General features: G+C 46.6%; 1 protein-coding gene across 4 annotated transcripts in view; it reads left to right on the top strand.

The window, feature by feature from the left end:
* Window positions 1-8,673: 8,673 nt before the first annotated feature.
* Window positions 8,674-18,211, top strand: part of LOC137524287 (interferon-induced very large GTPase 1-like) — a 75,378-nt gene continuing 65,840 nt past the window's right edge. For all 4 annotated transcript variants that reach the window (XM_068243978.1, XM_068243976.1, XM_068243977.1 and 1 more), the window contains exons 1-3: window positions 8,674-8,896; window positions 10,941-11,027; window positions 17,385-17,489. In XM_068243978.1, coding sequence (XP_068100079.1) covers window positions 8,887-8,896; window positions 10,941-11,027; window positions 17,385-17,489 — 202 coding nt within the window. In that variant the 5' untranslated portion in view covers window positions 8,674-8,886. The remainder of the gene's footprint in view (window positions 8,897-10,940; window positions 11,028-17,384; window positions 17,490-18,211) is intronic.

The following is an 18,211-nucleotide window of genomic DNA, read 5'->3' as shown; positions in this document are numbered from 1 at the left end:
GAGTTTATTCGGATATCCGGTATCCTGTTGAGCAGCACTGCTGGCTAGTTGCTCTTCCTATTGATATTGAGGAAGAAAGGGTCATTTGACCTCTGCACTCGACAGAGGGAGCGATCTTGGCAATACAGATGTAAAGTATAGCCAAAGTATGTTAGTTGGTGCTGCTCCTTTAAAAGCCACTCTGGGTGGTGAAGATATCTCTAAGGGATAAGGGTGAAAAAGGAAGGGGAGGGGGAGATCACACTCAATAGACAATTTGAGAAAACTGGTTAGCAAACCGTGGAATAATCTCACCTGAGATTCTTGCCGATAAGCCCATATGGGTTGGTCGGCTGAAGAGCTTTTGTCCCACTCAGATCCGGGGACCAGGTCTGTCCAGTGATCTTCCTCCACAAGATGTACTGGCACATATGCTCCTCCATCCACTAAACTTCAGTCCTGGATCAGATGTATTTCCACTCCTCGCAAATGCTACCTACAGCTATAGGTGGCTGCATTCATGTGTAGGAGTGTCTGCACAGAGGTGTCTTGGATGTGCCGGAGGAACCAAGTTTGTGCCTAGATTACTCCACGCTGCTCAGTATGCTTTACACTTGTAAGCCACAGGCTGCAGAAGCTCTTGGAGGCAGGAGCTGGCTCAATTTGTGTGAGGGGTAATGGCTGGGAGAAACTCCACTCTGCTCTGATCCAGGACTGAAGTTTAGTGGATGGAGAAGCATATGTGCCAGTACATCTTGTGGAGGAAGATCGCTGGAAAGACCTGGTCCCGGTTCTGAGTGGGACAAAAGCTCTTCAGTCGACCAACCCATATTCCACGGTTGGCTAATAGAGATGGCCCAAACTGTTTGGCCACAAACTTGTTCGCGCGAACATCGGTGGTTCACATTCACGGTGAACCGCGAACTTTATGCGAGTCGACCCGCCCCCTATACTACATCATTAGGCTAAACTTTGACCCTCTACAACACAGTCAGCAGACACAGGGCAGCAAATCAGGCTACACTCCCTCCTGCCCCCCCCCCAATAAATAGCAGCAGTGTCGGCCATTTCCTCACTCTGTGTGCTGCGTAGGTAGTGAGAGAAGGGAGAGAGGTTGCTGCACAGCTTAGGGAAAGCTTAGTTAGGCTGTTGTTAGGCTTGTTAGCTTGCTCATTGCTGATACTTATTGCTAAGAAGCACCCCAAAACAGCTCTTTTTGTTTGTGTGGCCCACTGACACTTGCATATACAGCCCTGTCAGTCGCAGCTGGCCTTTGCTAATTGCTATACTGTGCAAGGCCCAGCACATTCAGTGACTACCTTTTCACCGCACCTGTGTGGGACAGCTGCATATTTGTAATACCAGTCACTGCATACCTGTTCATGTTTACTGCACCTGCATGACAGCAGCACGCAGTGTTATATACCAGTCTCTGCATACCCGTTCACGGTACCTGTGTGTGTGACAGCTGCACATTTGTAATACCAGTCACTGAATACCTGTTCATGTTCACTGCACCTGCGTGACAGCAGCACACAGTGTTACAGTATATACCAGTCACTGCATACCTGTTCACTGTACCTGTGTGACTGCACATTGTATTAGTCAAGTCAGTGCATACCTTTTACTTCATCCTCCCCAATATGGACTAAACAGGCAGAGGTAGAGCCAGAGGCAGGCCACCTGGCAAGTCTGTTCGAGGTCATACTGTGGTGATTTCGTGTGGCCCTGGATCAAAGTACAGTGTTCAGAAGGCACGTGCCATCAACCCCCAAGATTGTCAGGACGTATTTGACTATTTAGCACAGAACACCTCATCTTCCTCAGCTTCCGCACGGAACCGTGATATATCTTCCTCCTCCTGCTCTGATTCTGGGACCCCACTTAACACTCAGTCGCTGCCACCACCAAAGTGCCATCATCCTAGGGCTCAGCGGTGTGGACATTTTTTTGTGTGTCTGCCTCAGATGAGAGCAATGCCATCTGTACTGTCTGCCACTGAAAATTGAGCCGTGGAAAGACCAAGACCTGCGTAGGGACAACTTCCTTACGAAGGCACATAATGAAAAAGCACAAACTGCAATGGGATAACCACCTGAGGAAAAGCAGCACACAAAAGCAAAGACACACACAGGAGGATACCAGGCCGCAACTATTTCTCAAAAAAGGCGATACCCAAACTGTATGTTGTGTGATTTTGGAAAGGCAAGTAGTGTCATCTCTGGCACACAGCGTTGGGTCAAGGGTTATTCTGACCACGTGGTCTGCAAAACATGGTCAGGCCTGCCTGAAGACTAAGTCTGTCCCCACACACAGCATCTCTGCCTGCATGCCGTGTGACTGCCTGACCCAAGACTAAGTCGGTCCCTACACAGCATCTCTGCCTGCAGGCCACTTGAATGCCTTCTCCGCCACCACCAACAGGGTCCAGGACTCCAGGTGGATTCCCGCATTTTTGCTAGCAGCGGCCACTAACAAAACCACTAATAATTTTTTTCTGGTGCGTGTACATGCCTGCCTAATTTTTCTGGCTGCACTGCGGCTGCAACAACAAAGCAAAAGGCATGTACATGTGTCAATTTCCCTTCATGATCGTTACCTTGCCGCGGTGAAGGGGATTGCGTATCACAATGAAGCAATGACCGCCGGCTATATGAGTGTGTTGGGGGGCACACCCAAGATAATAAGGTCTTTGCTTCATTGTGGACAGACCAAATTCTATCAGCTGGACAGTCACTGTTGTTCTGTCATTGAGCTACTTCAAGCCATATGGGCTTGAAAACTGCCATCGCCTGCACTCTCGCCATGGTGTGCACCAGTCCAGCATGGCTGTCACTACACAAACAGCTGTTTGTGGTACGTTACACAGTGAGTTTGGTCTGTCAGTGTGAAGCAGTTCACTAATTACACTACCTGATTGATGTATACACATGCAAGATGTTTTAAAGCACTTTATGCCTCCAATTTAGCATTGCAATGTGATTTCTGCCCTTAAAACGCTGCTGTGCTTCAAATCCTGATTTTTCCCCGGGACTTTTAGCATGTATCCCATTCCGCCATGCCCCCCTTTCCAAATGTTAGACCCCTTGAAGTTTTGAAAGTTTGCCTGCCCATTGAAGTCTATTGTGGTTTGCAAAGTTCGCATAAACCCAAACTTTTTCGGAAGTTTGCGTTTGAGGTTCGCAAACCTAAAATCGGAGGTTCGAGCCATCTCTATTGTCTACAGCCTAGTTTCTCAACGTGTGGTACGTATACCCCAAGGGGTACTTCTGATGGTTCCAGGGGGTACTAGGGCTAGATATACTTAACCAAGAATATTAAAAAAGAAAAATCTTATATATACAACACCAGAATAGTATTTTAGCTAATTAAAATCAATAGTAAAGGCTTGGAAATTGTTTTTTATCGATTATCATGTACTACAATTAAATATATATTTGTCAAGGGGTACTTGTGATAATGTTTACTGTGCTTGGGGGTACTTGGTGAATTCAGGGTTTTAAAAGGGGTACATACAGTGGCGGCTCCAGGAAAAAAAAATTTGGGGGTGCTATGCAGGTGCTGGATAATTTTGCAGGGGAGCTAAGTATTACGTACGCCGCCGAAAATTTTCGAGGGCGTGGCCAAAATGGGGCGTGGTTAACAAAATAGGGCGTGGCCAGGCCCATCCCGATTCCCACAGCTCAGCTGCCCCACACAGTAAACAGAGGCAGGCAGGCACTGTTTGGCAGCCAGGCCCAGTGGGCCAGGCTGGCTCTGTGTGGCCCATGTAGCGGCAGCTTGGCGGCAGGCAGGCAAAGGCCCCAGCCCAGTTCCCAGACCCCGGGCAAGACCCAACTGCCCCCCCCACCTGATGCCCGCGCTGAACTGGCTGGGGAGACTCTTAGTCGGGACAGAGTGACTCTCAACAACAACAATCCTCTCGTCTCGGCTCCTCTCGTCTCGGCTCCGTCCTCACCATGCCAACACACGCGGCGTGCACAGTTTTATGCTGCTTGGCCGAGTGATGTCACGTCAGCATGCGCTGCACACGGAACATCTGACGTCGGTCGCACACAGCAAGGACAGCGCGTGAGTGCCATGGAGATGGGGCTGGGGCTGGGGTCTGGGCTACAGGGATAGTGACTGGCAGGCAGGGCTGGGCCGGCTCATATTAAAGCAACAGAGCGGCGCCAGCTTCTGCTACGAAATAAAAAATTTTTTAAAAAATTTAAATCAGCACCTGTTTTTTTAGGGGGTGCTAATAAGGTACTTGGACAAATTTAGGGGGTGCTTCAGCACCCAATAGCACCCCCCTGGCGCCGCCGCTGGGTACATACCAATAAAATGTTGAGAAACACTGGTCTACAGCACTGACTTCAAAAACCAAGCCCTATATATAAATATGTGTGGGTGTGTATTTACAAAACATAGATGTATACACAGTGCATTTATATATAAAGTAATGCCACAAAGTCACTAGACTCTGCCATCTGGAGGCTAAAAATCTGAATTGCAACAGAATTGTGTGCAAAAGGTACAAATTAGATTCACTGGGGTTTCATGATCCTCTCAGTCAAATAGATAAAATGAAAATCTTTTATTTTTGGCATACAATATGTAGACCATTGACAGCCATATGATCCTCTGTTATAGTTTTAACCTGTCTGACCTTGGTATAGGTATTCACCATATTTTATGAAAAGCAAATGAGCTTGGATGTTTGACTAATTGCTTTGTCCCTATTGCTCGTGTGTTGCTTTTCCATCTCCTTCTGGCAAAATACCCCCTTACTGGGTAACATTATATTATTATTGCAGAGAAGGGAAGAAAAAAATCGGCACTAGATGCTGACTTGGCAGGTCAGGAGCTACAGGTGCAATGTCCACTGTGTCTCCAGTGTAGTAGTATATCCAAGTAAAAGCAAGTAAGGTTCTCCGGGCACCAGAAGGATTTGCAAGTCACCTTTAATAAACTCCCAACACCTTCAGTAGATACATGCAACAAATCTAAGCCTTACAGCTGTTTCACAGGATAAACCTGCTTCTTCAGAGGCAGAAGATACAAAGTATGGCATAAAAACACGATATACTGTATATATATAGAAATACATTAGCATCAAGTCTTACCAAACACTAATGTTTGGTAAGACTTGATGCTAATGTATTTCTATATATACATATCGTGTTTTTTATGCCATACTTTGTATCTTCTGCCTCTGAAGAAGCAGGTTTATCCTGTGAAACAGCTGTAAGGCTTAGATTTGTTGCATGTATCTACTGAAGGTGTTGGGAGTTTATTAAAGGTGACTTGCAAATCCTTCTGGTGCCCGGAGAACCTTACTTGCTTTTACTTGTAACATTATATTAAAGGGACACTTAAGCCAGGAATAAAAAAATCAGTTTTACTTTCCTGGGGCTTCTTCCAGCCCCCCGCAGCTGTCCCGTGCCCTTGCAGTCACTCACGGAGCCTCCAGTCCCCGCCGCCATTAGGGTTGTCACCTCATCCCTTTAAATACCGGCACATATGAATCATGCATGCCTTGTGGCTAGTTAGATGCAGTTTAGGCACTGATTATGTGTGAGTAGCCCTAGAACCTGTATAATTCATATGTGCCTGTATTTAAAGGAATGAGGTGGCAACCCTGGCCGCCATCTAGTTTTGTTTTTGCCCGGTGCAGGGGTGGGGTGCTGAAGAGGGAGTTACGAGCATTTACATAGACGTTTGGTCAAGCTGCGTTCAACGCAACGTGACTCTCACCTCAAACTATACAAGTATACAGTGGGTGTGTGGTTCTGAGTGTGTTTCCATGTTTTTTTTTTGTTTTTGTTTGTTTGTTTGTTTTATTCCTATTATTATTATTTCTGTGGTATATTTGTGTGTGTGTGTTGAACATAAGGGTGTGGTTGCAGGTTCCAGGATGACTACCGTATTTTTCGGCATATAAGACGTTCCGGCATATAAGACGCACCTTGGTTTAGAGGACAAAAATAAAGGAAAAAATAAATAAACTAAACCTAGGTACATCTATATTGCAGGGGCGTCTTATGGAACTTTTATGCCCTAAAACTGTCTAAGCTACTCTATCTACACTACACTGCCCATATACAATTCACTAATCCCTACTACCCTAACAACTAAGCTACACAGCAATACAATACAAAACACTACACAACACATTAATACACTTCACTACACAACACAACATATTAATACACTATGCTACATTATACTATGCTACACTACGCTGCACTAACACAACACATCACTTCAATACTCTTCACTACACTACACTGCAATGCACTGACTCAAAGTGAACACACCACTTTACTACACTGTACTGTACTGTACTACACTAACGCTAAACTGCAACACAATAATTTCACATTAATACTACACCTGTTCCTGCAGCCGCGCTCCTCTCTTCCTCACTCCAGCCGCGATCCTCTTCTCCCTCTGCCCGTGCAGTTCTCTGATGCCGCCTCCGCCGCTAGATCCCCCGTTCCTCCTGGCCTCCTGTAAAGAAAATAAAAACAATCATTAGTGGCATTTCTCCCTTCTCCAGCTGCGATCCTGTCACGCGATGCCACTCACGGAAAGCCGCCGCCGCCTCCTCTGCCGCTATACCGCTGGGCGTTCCATCCTCCTGTCTTCCTACTACTTCCTGTTTACAGTACGTGCAGCCACGTCATGCGTAACCTGGTTACGCATGACGCCGCTGCACGTGCCATAAACAGGAAGTAGTAGGAAGACAGGGGGATGGAACGCTCAGCGGTATAGTGGCAGAGGAGGCGGCGGCGGCTTTCCGTGAGTGGCATCGCGTGACAGGATCGCGGCTGGAGAAGGGAGAATTGCCACTAATGATTGTTTTTATTTTCTTTACAGGAGGCCAGGAGGAACGGGGGATCTAGCGGCGGAGGCGGCATCAGAGAACTGCACGGGCAGAGGGAGAAGAGGATCGCGGCTGGAGTGAGGAGGAGAGGAGCGCGGCTGCAGGACTGGTAAGAGCTTCCCTGCGCACTCTGCACCAATTTTTTTGTAAACAAATAGATGAGGAAAGATGGAAGCTGGCACTGCTGCAGGTGGCCTCCGTAGAAGCGCTATTTAGCGCGAAACGGCCGTCAGGCATCAGTGCCCAGCACCCACCACCACCTATGCCTCTTCTCACAGGGTATGTGCTTCATCAATTGTAACCTGCATGTTTGTTACACTATTGCACGTTTGTACCTATAATGTTACGACATTAAATTGATCACCTGCAGCAGTGCCAGCTTCCATCTTTCCTCATCTATTTGTTTGCATCATTGTCAGCTTGAGCACGCATCAGTGGGTGTCCAGGATATAAGGAGGAGGCATACTTGAAAAGGCCCTCACACATCTACTGCATGATCTGCATTGAGTTGTATCAACCTGTAGTGCCAACCTTCTGTTTCCTTTTACTTGTAAACCAATTTTTTTGTGTATTTGGCATATAAGACGCACCCACTTTTAACCCCCTGACTTGGGGAAGAAAAAGTGCGTCTTATATGCCGAAAAATACGGTAATCTGTTGTAAAAAAAAAAACATAATTTGGACAAAGAAACCTGTTCTAGTGGCTGTGGCTTTAGGAAATGCTACACTGGCAGCTCCTTCTCAGACATACGGGCAGACACTCTGATAAGCGAAGCTCTGCTGCTGTAAAGATGCCCATACATCTAGCTATTTGGCTGTATGATCAACTATTCAGTTTGATCATTTTCTAGAATCGAGAGGGAATTTAGTGTGTTCCAGAATTCCCAATCGATGAAAAGTGGCTGATTTCATGTCGAATCGACCAGCTAAAGTCGATCGAGCAGGTTGCAAGATATCGGTCGATCGCACAGGAATCGTCTACTGTTCACATGTCATTCAATCCAGTCTGAATCGAACTGTGCATTCTGAGCATGGAGAAACAACTTCGAATGTGAAGGTGAATAGTGTAGGATATTGTTTGTAGTGTGTGGGTCACTAATTGATCGACTTTAGATCAACCATACTGAAGTTGATTTCTTAATAAAGCCAATGATTTGTTGATTGAATCAGATTTGCTAGATGTATGACTACCTTTCCATAGCTCCCAACTGTCCTTCTTTTGGAGGGACAGTCCCTCTTTGGGAGCCCTGTCCCTCTTTCCTTCCCATTTGTCTCTCTTTCAGGACTGTGTCCCTCTTTCTATGTAAATATATGTATTTCTCTACTAAAAATCTGTTTGATTGACTTTAAACTTTATTCCCATCCTTTAAATTGATATATTACTAATTTTAAAATGTTAATATGAAGGAAAATGAACCAGGATGGAAAGGACCAGTGTGGTTTGAATTATAAAACAACATATTTTTCTTATGAAATCTTTATGGAATGCACAACTAGGGGGTGTGATGGGGCGTGCCCAGGGGTGTGGCAGGGGAGTGGCTTAAGTGTCCCTCTTTCTCATCTCAAAAAGTTGGGAGGTATGCCTTTATAATAAAGATTGCATACAAAGTAGCCAGGAAACTCATGTGTGTATTCCACAATATACCGCCACCTTTACCCTACCCTGGTGGTATTTACTCTGCACTTTGTTCTGGCACTGAATGTACAATATTATCTTCCAGATATAATGTCACTGTTAAATATTAAGCTTTCACATTCTAAAGACACACCCTATTCTGCTCTGCAGACATGACTAAGAATGAAACTACTAAAGTGAAAGAACAGAAAAAGCAGGAAATGAATTCAGCTGTAGAGGGATTCCAGCACAACCTCTGGAGAAATGTAATGTGCTATAAGAGAAACGCATTCACAAGGATTTACCTATAACATAATCCTGTGTCTCTGATATTTGGAAATCAGCAGCAGACACCAAGGTCCAGGCAGAAGTATGACCAGAGCTGGAGAAATAGTGACAGCATAGTGCTGTTCATTGCGAAATGCAGAAAGGTAAGCAATTTCTAGCAGCTACTCAAGTCAACACACACTGGTACACAGATGGTTGCTGAAACACACACACACACACACACATACAGTACATACATACATACAGTACATACATACACACACCACACACACACTACTGCACTGGCACACACTACGCTGCTACACACCCACACACTGCCGCACCAACACACACTACATTGCTACACACACAAACACACACACACCTGCACATGCACACACACTATACTGCTACCCTCTCCCCTGTCCCCCACACACACACATACACTACTCTGCTACACACACTTCTACACACACCTTTCACTGCTACACACACACACACAAACACACATACTGCTACACAAACACACACACTCTCTACTGCTACACACACACACACACACACACACACACACACACAGGCATACTGCTGCACAAACACACACACTCTCTACACCTACACACACACACACACACACACACACACACACACACACACACACACACACACAGGCATACTGCTACACAAACACACACACTCTCTACTGCTACACACACACACACACACACACACACACACACACACAGGCATACTGCTGCACAAACACACACACTCTCTACACCTACACACACACACACACACACACACACACACACACACACACACACACAGGCATACTGCTACACAAACACACACACTCTCTACTGCTACACACACACATGCATACTGCTGCACAAACACACACACTCTCTACTGCTACACACACACACACACACACACACACACAACATACTCACCACACTGCTACATACACACACTGCTACACAAACACACACTCCACTGCTACACACATACACAAACACGCTACAGACATACACACACATACACATACACACACATACGCACACACTGTTACAAATACACACACACACACACGCACACGCACACGCACACACACACACACACACACACACATACACACACACACACAGAAGGATCATCCACAAGGCATCCTAGACAGGTGTCTAAGGCCTAAGGCCTAGTGGGTGTCAAGGTGCCCAGCTGCCACCTTCTTTGACCCTATTCTCACCTTTGCTTACCGGAAAGATTATCATGGGATGCCAAAGCTACTACCTTGCCTTTGGGCCCCATTATGACAAGACAAATAACATTTATATTTTGCTTTTCTCCTAGCAGACTCAAAGCACCAGAGCTGCAGCCACTAGGGCATGCTCTATAGGCAGTAGTAGTGTTAGGAAGACTTGCCTAAGGTCTCCTACTGAATAGGTGCTGGCTTACTGGACAGGAAAGGCCAAAATTTGAACAAAGGTCTCCTGTGTTGGCACCAGAGCCCTTAATCATTACACTATCCAGCCATTAAGGCTTAATCCTACTCTGCACAAACACATATGCACACACAAACACACACATGCACACACATACACCACTGTTACACAAAACACACACACAGCTAATACACACAGTGCTACACAAATACACACACAAAGCTATACACACACACACACAGATACAATTGCCTACATACACCACACACATGCATACACACACACCGTTGTTACACACACGGTTATGCATGCTTACACACTGCTACACAAACATACACATACATGCTGCCAAACACAAATGTACATTCAAACACAGGCACACACAAATACACACACACAAACACACACACACACACACACACACACACACACACACACACAACACACACCACACACACACACACACCACACACCACACACAGACACACACACACACACACACACACACACACACACACACACACACACACACACACACACACACACACACACACACACACACACACACACACACACGACAAAATAGAACCACAGCTCCCTACTCTCCTAATTACTGTGACAGGAAGGGAATGGACATCAGCAAAGAAGTGACTCGAGCAATATTTCCTCCATCATCATTTTAGTTTTGTCTTTGTCAAGAGGAAAACACTAAACAAAACATACTTAGCATACTTTGAGAATATTTGTTTCCTTATTTTATCAGGACTGAGCCACAGCAGCAATCCTCAGGAGTGGTGGATGAAGCTTCCCATAATTGTTTTCTGCATAATCTCAGGAGCTTTCGGGGAAGGTGAGAAGACAATATTTACTCAAAGTCAGTGATGTAGCAATAGGAGATGCAAAGGTAACTGCCACACCAGAACACCTGGACCAGAGGGGCCCACTAACAGCAAATCCGGGACAAGGTCCTCCATCACCTAAGGCTGAGACACCAAAGTGCCCCCCCATCCCTCCCACCCCAGCCATCACACACTGATTGCTATTAGACTAAAAGGCGCCCCAGGGCCCCAAACCACCCAACGTCTTAATCTCTAGTTATCTGCCTTGCAGATAAGGCTTGCTTTTCTTATTTCTCTCTGCTTCAAACACAATAGGGGAATGATAGCTGAGTGATCTGCGCCCCTCCTACACTGCGCCCTGAGGCTGGAGCCTCTCTCGCCTCTGCCTCAGCTGGGCCTGCACTAGATTCAACTGCTTTATTAGCTCTTTATTGTTACTATGCTGTTTATGATCACCTCTGTATGATTACCTGTAACCATTAATAGACTGGTCTCCTCCCCACCAGGGGTGGACCGAGGACCTGGCATATTTATTTTCTTTTTAAGCAATGCACATTGCCTGGCTGTCCTACTGATCCTCTGCCTCTAATACTTTTAGCTCTAGACCCTGAACAAGCATGCAGATCAGACTCTGGCTGAAGTTTGACTAGTTTAGCCACATGCTTGTTTCAGGTGTGTGATTCAGATACTACTTCACCCAGGGCAATTTCTAGGCTACTTAGCTCCCATGGCAAAGGTTTAAAAATGGTGCCCCCCATATACCCGAACACACGTATATAGATAGCCAGAGTTCCCCCTCCCCTGCCACATTATATACAGTAGGTAGCCAGAGGGCTCCCTCCCCTAGTATAAAGGTAGCCAGGGTGCACCCTCCTGTCCCATATAGGTACCCAGGGTGCCTCCTCCCCTATAGGTGGCCAGGGTGTCCACACTTCTCCCATATAGGTGGCCAGGGTGTCCCCTCTCTTCCCATATAGGTGGCCAGGTCTTCCCACCTCCCTTTAGCAGTGGAGGGAGCGTGGGCACATGCGAGGAGCAGTAACAACTCACCTTGCGGGATCCACATGCATCTATCTTCTTCCACCTAGGCATCCATCATGTTGGTAACAGTGCCCCCCTGTGATGACATACAATTACATCATCACAGGGGGCGATGTGTTACCAATGTGATGGACACCTAGGAGGAGGAAGATAAATGCAGCATGTGGATCCCGCTAGGTGAATTGTTACTGGTCACTGCATGAACAGATCCCCCGCTGCTATGCCCCAGGCAGTCACCCGCTCTGATGACAGAGTCAATATTATGCATGAGATAGATGTCCTACCATATCAGAGGGTGGCGGTGGTGGGTGCAGGGCAAAAACGGTAGCCTAACGGCCGTTTCGCACGTCAGTGCTTCTTGCGAGGCTGGTCCTTGGAATCAGCCTCGGAAAAAGCACCGCCGTGCAAAACGGCTGTTAGGCTACCGTTTTTGCCCTGCACCCACCACCGCCACCCTCTGATATGGTAGGACATCTATCTCATGCATAATATTGACTCTGTCATCATAGCACAAGTTGTTTGCTCATGACTTATGCACCTGCCTTTCAAATACAAGAATTTCACTTGTTGTGATTCATATCACGTTCAATTTGCAAATAAATACGAATCAACTGCCGTGCCTGATGGAACCTGTTTCTTTTCTCCAATGATCCATGTTATATACATCTGCTAAGAGCATCATGAGCACGCAGTTTCTTTAATCAAGGTGGCGTCTGGATGTTTGTTACCTCCTGCTTCCAGTGATAGGACTGTACATCTCATACTGTATTGCCGGTAGAACTTACTCTCTCCGAATTCAGTCACCCGCTCTGCCTGCCCCTAAAAACAGGACTGACTTCACCCAAAGAGATCAGCAGGACAGCCAGGCAACTGGTATTGTTTAAAAGGAAATATGGCAGCCTCCATATAACTATCACTTCAAGTGTTCTTTAGGCCAGCTTTACACTTATTGTTTGCATTGAGGTGTGTCAATCAGTGTCATTCATTTGACCCTGGGTCATATGATAGGCACGCCCTCCATTCAGTTATGTACTCCTCGTTGGACAGGAAGTACATCACCAGGATTCCCGACAGTCCGCGCATGCATGTTGTGACGCTCCATGCGCCGTCGTTTACACTTACTATGTTGCCCATGAACTTGCATTGCTGCATAATCCATGCACTAGGCATGGATCATGGGGCAATGCACTGCAGGCTATGCATCGGGATTTCAGCGGATTGGATACTACCCGCAATAAGTGTGAATAGCCCCATTCACTTGCATTGCTGTAGCATCACCCTGCGGTAAAACAGAGTAACACAACACATCTTCCATGCAAGTGTGAAAAGGGCCTTAAAGGATACAAGAGCCCAACTTGCTCTGCTTAAAAAACATGTTGTGCTGATGGGAGGGGATCAGTGTTCACTTACTGCTCCCTCTATTAGAATCTGCATGCCACCATTCTCCCCTCTTTTTCCCCCATTGTTGCTGCCGACCCATCCGTCCAGGAAGGAAATTATCCTCTGTGAAGGCGCTCCTCACTCTTCCCTAGATGTGCCCGCTCTTGCAAGCATCCTGGCGTGCACGCTTCACAGCCCTTAGCAGTTCCTGATGTGGAGACGCACTGGCTGGAGACACCGTCCCTCCTGTGATGCAGTGGCTGAAAAAAAAAATCTTCTAGCCTCCTTTTGGCTCCCAGCCAGCCAGTGCATCTCCACAACAGGAACTGCTAAGGGCTGTGGAGCGCGCACGCCAAGTAGAGATGGCCCAAACTGTTCGGCTGTGAACTTGTTCGTGCGAACATCGGTGGTTTGTGTTCGCGGTGAACCACGAACTGTATGCGAGTTCGATCCACCCCCTATACTACATCATTAGGCTCAACTTTGACCCTCTACATCACAGTCAGCAGACACAGGGCAGGAAATCAGGCTACACTCCCTCCTGGAGCCCCCCCCCCCAATAAAAGCAGCAGCGTCAGCCATTTTCTCACTCTGTGTGCTGCGTAGGTAGTGAGAGAAGGGAGAGAGGTTGCTGCAGAGATAGGGAAAGCTTAATTAGGCTGTTTTCAAATGTGGAACAGAGGCGCCAGCAGGATAAAAATTCATAAAATCTTTAAAAATGCCCCGTATACGGTACCCCAAACGGTACCCCAAACATCTATCTATTATATTGTATTTCTATGCGGGTACTCTTCTCGGTGAGCATATCAATATTGGCATGAATATAACATATGATATTATGGAAACATGAAAAATATACAGTAACCTGCGATTCTTAGTCCTAATATGACCACACTATAATATTTTACATAGCTTTGTTCTAATCATAGAGAGCCATCTGAATTTGCATCTATGGTACCTTAAGATCTAGACCTGACATAATATCATATGTTATATTCATGCCAATATTGATATGCTCACCGAGAAGAGTACCCGCATAGAAATACAATATAATAGATAGATGTTTGGGGTACCGTTTGGGGTACCGTATAAATAAATGTGTTAATTTATACAAACAGGACTTTTTGTTTGCTTTTGGGAGTCAAGCCCACCACTTCCTCCGAGCATTTTTAAAGATTTTATGAATTTTTATCCTGCTGGTGCCTCTGTTCCACATTTGAATACACTGTGTCCACTCCTGGTGGAAGGGAGTACCACCCTCTTTCTTTTTCTACAGAGAGCGACTTCTTAGTCCTGAGTGAGGACAGGCTTAATCTCCTCACCTGCCTTTTTAGTGGTTGCCTGTATGGTAACCCATGTTTGTGAGTATATTTCTCGCACATTAACATTTGATCATATCATCTCAACATACTGCACCATATCGGGCTCTCGGTTTCTCTTTTTGTCTTAGTTAGGCTGTTGTCAGGCTTGTTAGCTTGCTCCTTGCTGATACTTATTGCTAAGAAGCACCTCAAAACAGCTCTTTTGAGTTTGAATGTTCTTTTGATGTGTTTTTTTCGGCCCACTGACACTTGCATATACAGCCCTGTCAGTTGGCCCTTGCTAATTGCTATACTGTGCAAGGCTCAGCACAATCAATGACTACCTTTTCACTGAACCTGTGTGGGACAGTGGCACATTTGTAATACCAGTCACTGCATACCTGTTCATGTTTACTGCATCTGCGTGACAGCAGCACGCAGTGTTATATACCAGTCACTGCATACCTGTTCACGGTACCTGGGTGTGTGACAACTGCACATTGTATTGTTACCAGTCACAGAATACCTTTCACTGCATCTGTGACTGCACATTGTATCATACATGGGAGTCAGTGCATACCTTTCACTTGAATGGATGGCAGACTTGCCCTCCATAACGGATTCCCATTAAAGGCACGTGGTGTCATCTCTGGCACACATCGTTGGGTCAAGGTTCCATCTGACCACATATTCCTGGTCTGCAAAGCAAGGTCAGAGCAGGTACATTACTTATACAGCACATTGTGTCCTTACTTGGATGTGTGGTGGTAGCCGTTTCTCAGGCTTCCACTCCGGGCTTGAATCGAACCCTGATTGCCTGCCATTATACTGCTGAAAGTACCAAAGAGAGTTGACCACACAGTTGAATGGATGGCAGACTTGGCCTCCATAACAGATTCCCGATAAAGGATTTCAAGTGTACTCATCATTATACAGAGCCTCGAAAGAGTCCTGTATTGTTATTTTTTGTCACTACCTCCCCGAGTCGGGACTTGGGTGCCGTGCCTGCTGCCTTCCTTGGATGTGTAGTGGTAGCGGTTTCTCAGGCTTCCACTCCGGACCAGAATCAAACCCTGATTCCGCGGCCGTATGCTTCCTTTAACAATGGTAGAGAAAGAACCATCGACAGTCGGAGCAGCGATGGACCCCTGGACTACTGGGTGCGCAGGCTTGACCTGTGGCCAGAGCTGTCACAATTTGCCATCCAACTTCTGGCTTGCCCTGCCTCAAGCATCCTAGAAAGGACCTTCAGCAGAGCTGGAGGCATTGTCAGTGAGAAGAGAAGTCGCCTAGGTCAAAAAAAGTGTTCAGTACCTCACCCTTATTAAAATGAATGAGGCATGGATCCCGGAGAGCTACTGCCTGCCCGAAGACTAAGTCAGTCCCCACACACACAGCATCTCGGCCACTTGACTGCTTTCTCTGCCACCACCAACAGGGTCCAGGACTCCAGGTGGATTCCTGAATTTTTGAGGCCGCTGCAAGCAGCTGCCGTTAACAAACAGAATAATATTTTTTTTCTGGTGCGTGTACATGCCTGCCTAATTTTTCTGGATGCACTGGGGCTGCAACAACAAAACAAAAGACATGTACTTGTGTCAATTCCCCTTCGGGATCATTCCCTTGCCATGGTGAAGGGGCTTGCGTATCACAATAAAGCAATGACCGCCGGCTATATGAGTGTGTCGGGGGGGGGGGGGGGGCACACCCAAGATAATAAGGTTGTTGCTTCATTGTGGACAGACCAAATTCGATCAGTCACTGTTGTTCTATCATTGAGCTACCACAGCCCGGCAACCATATGGGCTTGAAAACCACCATGGCCTGCACTCTCGCCATGGTGTGCACCAGTCCAGCAATGCCGTCACTACACAAACAGCTGTTAGCGATGCGTTACACAGTGAGTTTGGTGTGTCAGTGTGAAGCAGTGCACCAATTACACTACCTCATTGATGTAGACACATGCAAGATGTTTTAAAGCACTTTATGCCTCCAAGTTAGCATTACAATGTGATTTCTGCCCTTAAAATGCTGCTGTGTGTCAAATCCAGATTTTCCCCGGGACTTTTGGCATTTATCTCACTCCGCCATGCCCCCCTCCAGGTGTTAGACCCCTTGAAACATCTTTTCCATCACTTTTGTGGCCAGCATAAATGTTTGTAGCTTTCGAAGTTTGCCTCCCCATTGAGGTCTATTGCGGAAGTTCGCGTTCGAGGTTTGCAAATCGTAGGTTCGAGCCATCTGTAACGCCAAGACGCCTGCAGGAGTGGGTGTGTCTAGAGAAAGAGTGAGAAGCATGTTCACAGCGGGTAATTTCCTTACTGGACGGATGGGTCAGGAGCCACAACGGGGGCAGAAACAGGGAGACCAGAGGCATGCAGATTCTAACAGAGGGAGCAGTAAGTAAACACTGATCCCCTCCCACCAGCACAACATGTTTTTTTAAGCAGAGCAAGTTGGGCTCTGGTATCCTTTAAAGCTCTTCTAGGATAAGGTAGGATGAAAGTAATCAGCTCTGGTCATCACACTCAGTTTTTTAATTTATTGTAATTGTAAATAGTTTTTAATATGTTGCTGAGCTTTTGCTTCCACCTTTAATTTCATGCTTGAAAACAGAACATTTATATCCTCCCATTCTATCTGCAGAACAGGCCGGTGACAGTAAGAAGACAGACCAACATCGCGGGAGTCCGACTTGGGTTTCACGTCTAATCATGTTGGTAACTTTTCATGGACTCGTCTACATTGCAAGTAAGCAACATTGTGAAACAAATTACCCAATGTAATGAATAATGAGGCAGCTGCGGCGAACCACGCTGCCATCGCAGCTGCCTCTACCTCCCTGCCTGACAGTACTCCCAGACCTCGGGCGTCTAGCACGCCGAGGCCAGGTTTTTCTTCCGCACAAAGGGTCGCATTGACGCGCGCGCACGCACCGTCACGACCTTTATGCGGCGTATCAGCTGACCTGCGGGTCGGCTGACGCCACGCTATGCGCCCGCCGCCTCTGATTGGCCGGGCACAGGGTCTCCTTGGGCTCTTAAGCCCAGATGTATCACTAGCAACTTGTCTGCTGTTGTGATCACTTTGTGTTAGCGCTCAGACCTTAGATAGATCCGGTGTGCTTTGATCCGGGAGGAAACTGGGGATTTCACACAGTGTTAGGATTTGGTTGATTACTATTATTATATTGATACTGTTTATTATCTGTGTATGACTCTGGCTCGTTCTGATTATTCTTACTCTCAGTGATTCTGTACTTCTGCCCATCTGATCTTGCTGCCGACTCTGCCTGTTAAAACCTTCTTGCCTTTGCCTTCTGATTTTGTACCGTATCTGTCTGTCTGTTGCCAACTCGATTAGTCCGACCACTCTACTCTCACCAGAGGGCCCTTGTCTCTGGTGAGGGGCTCTGTACTGTTAGTGCCCTCCAGCTCCTCTGGTGAGGTACAGATATGTCTATCACAACTACT

The sequence above is a fragment of the Hyperolius riggenbachi genome, chromosome 7, assembly GCF_040937935.1.
Source record: "Hyperolius riggenbachi isolate aHypRig1 chromosome 7, aHypRig1.pri, whole genome shotgun sequence".
In the NCBI taxonomy this organism is placed as follows: domain Eukaryota; kingdom Metazoa; phylum Chordata; class Amphibia; order Anura; family Hyperoliidae; genus Hyperolius; species Hyperolius riggenbachi.
Note: the sequence above shows the minus strand (reverse complement) of the source record. Positions and strands in the feature narration are given on the sequence as shown.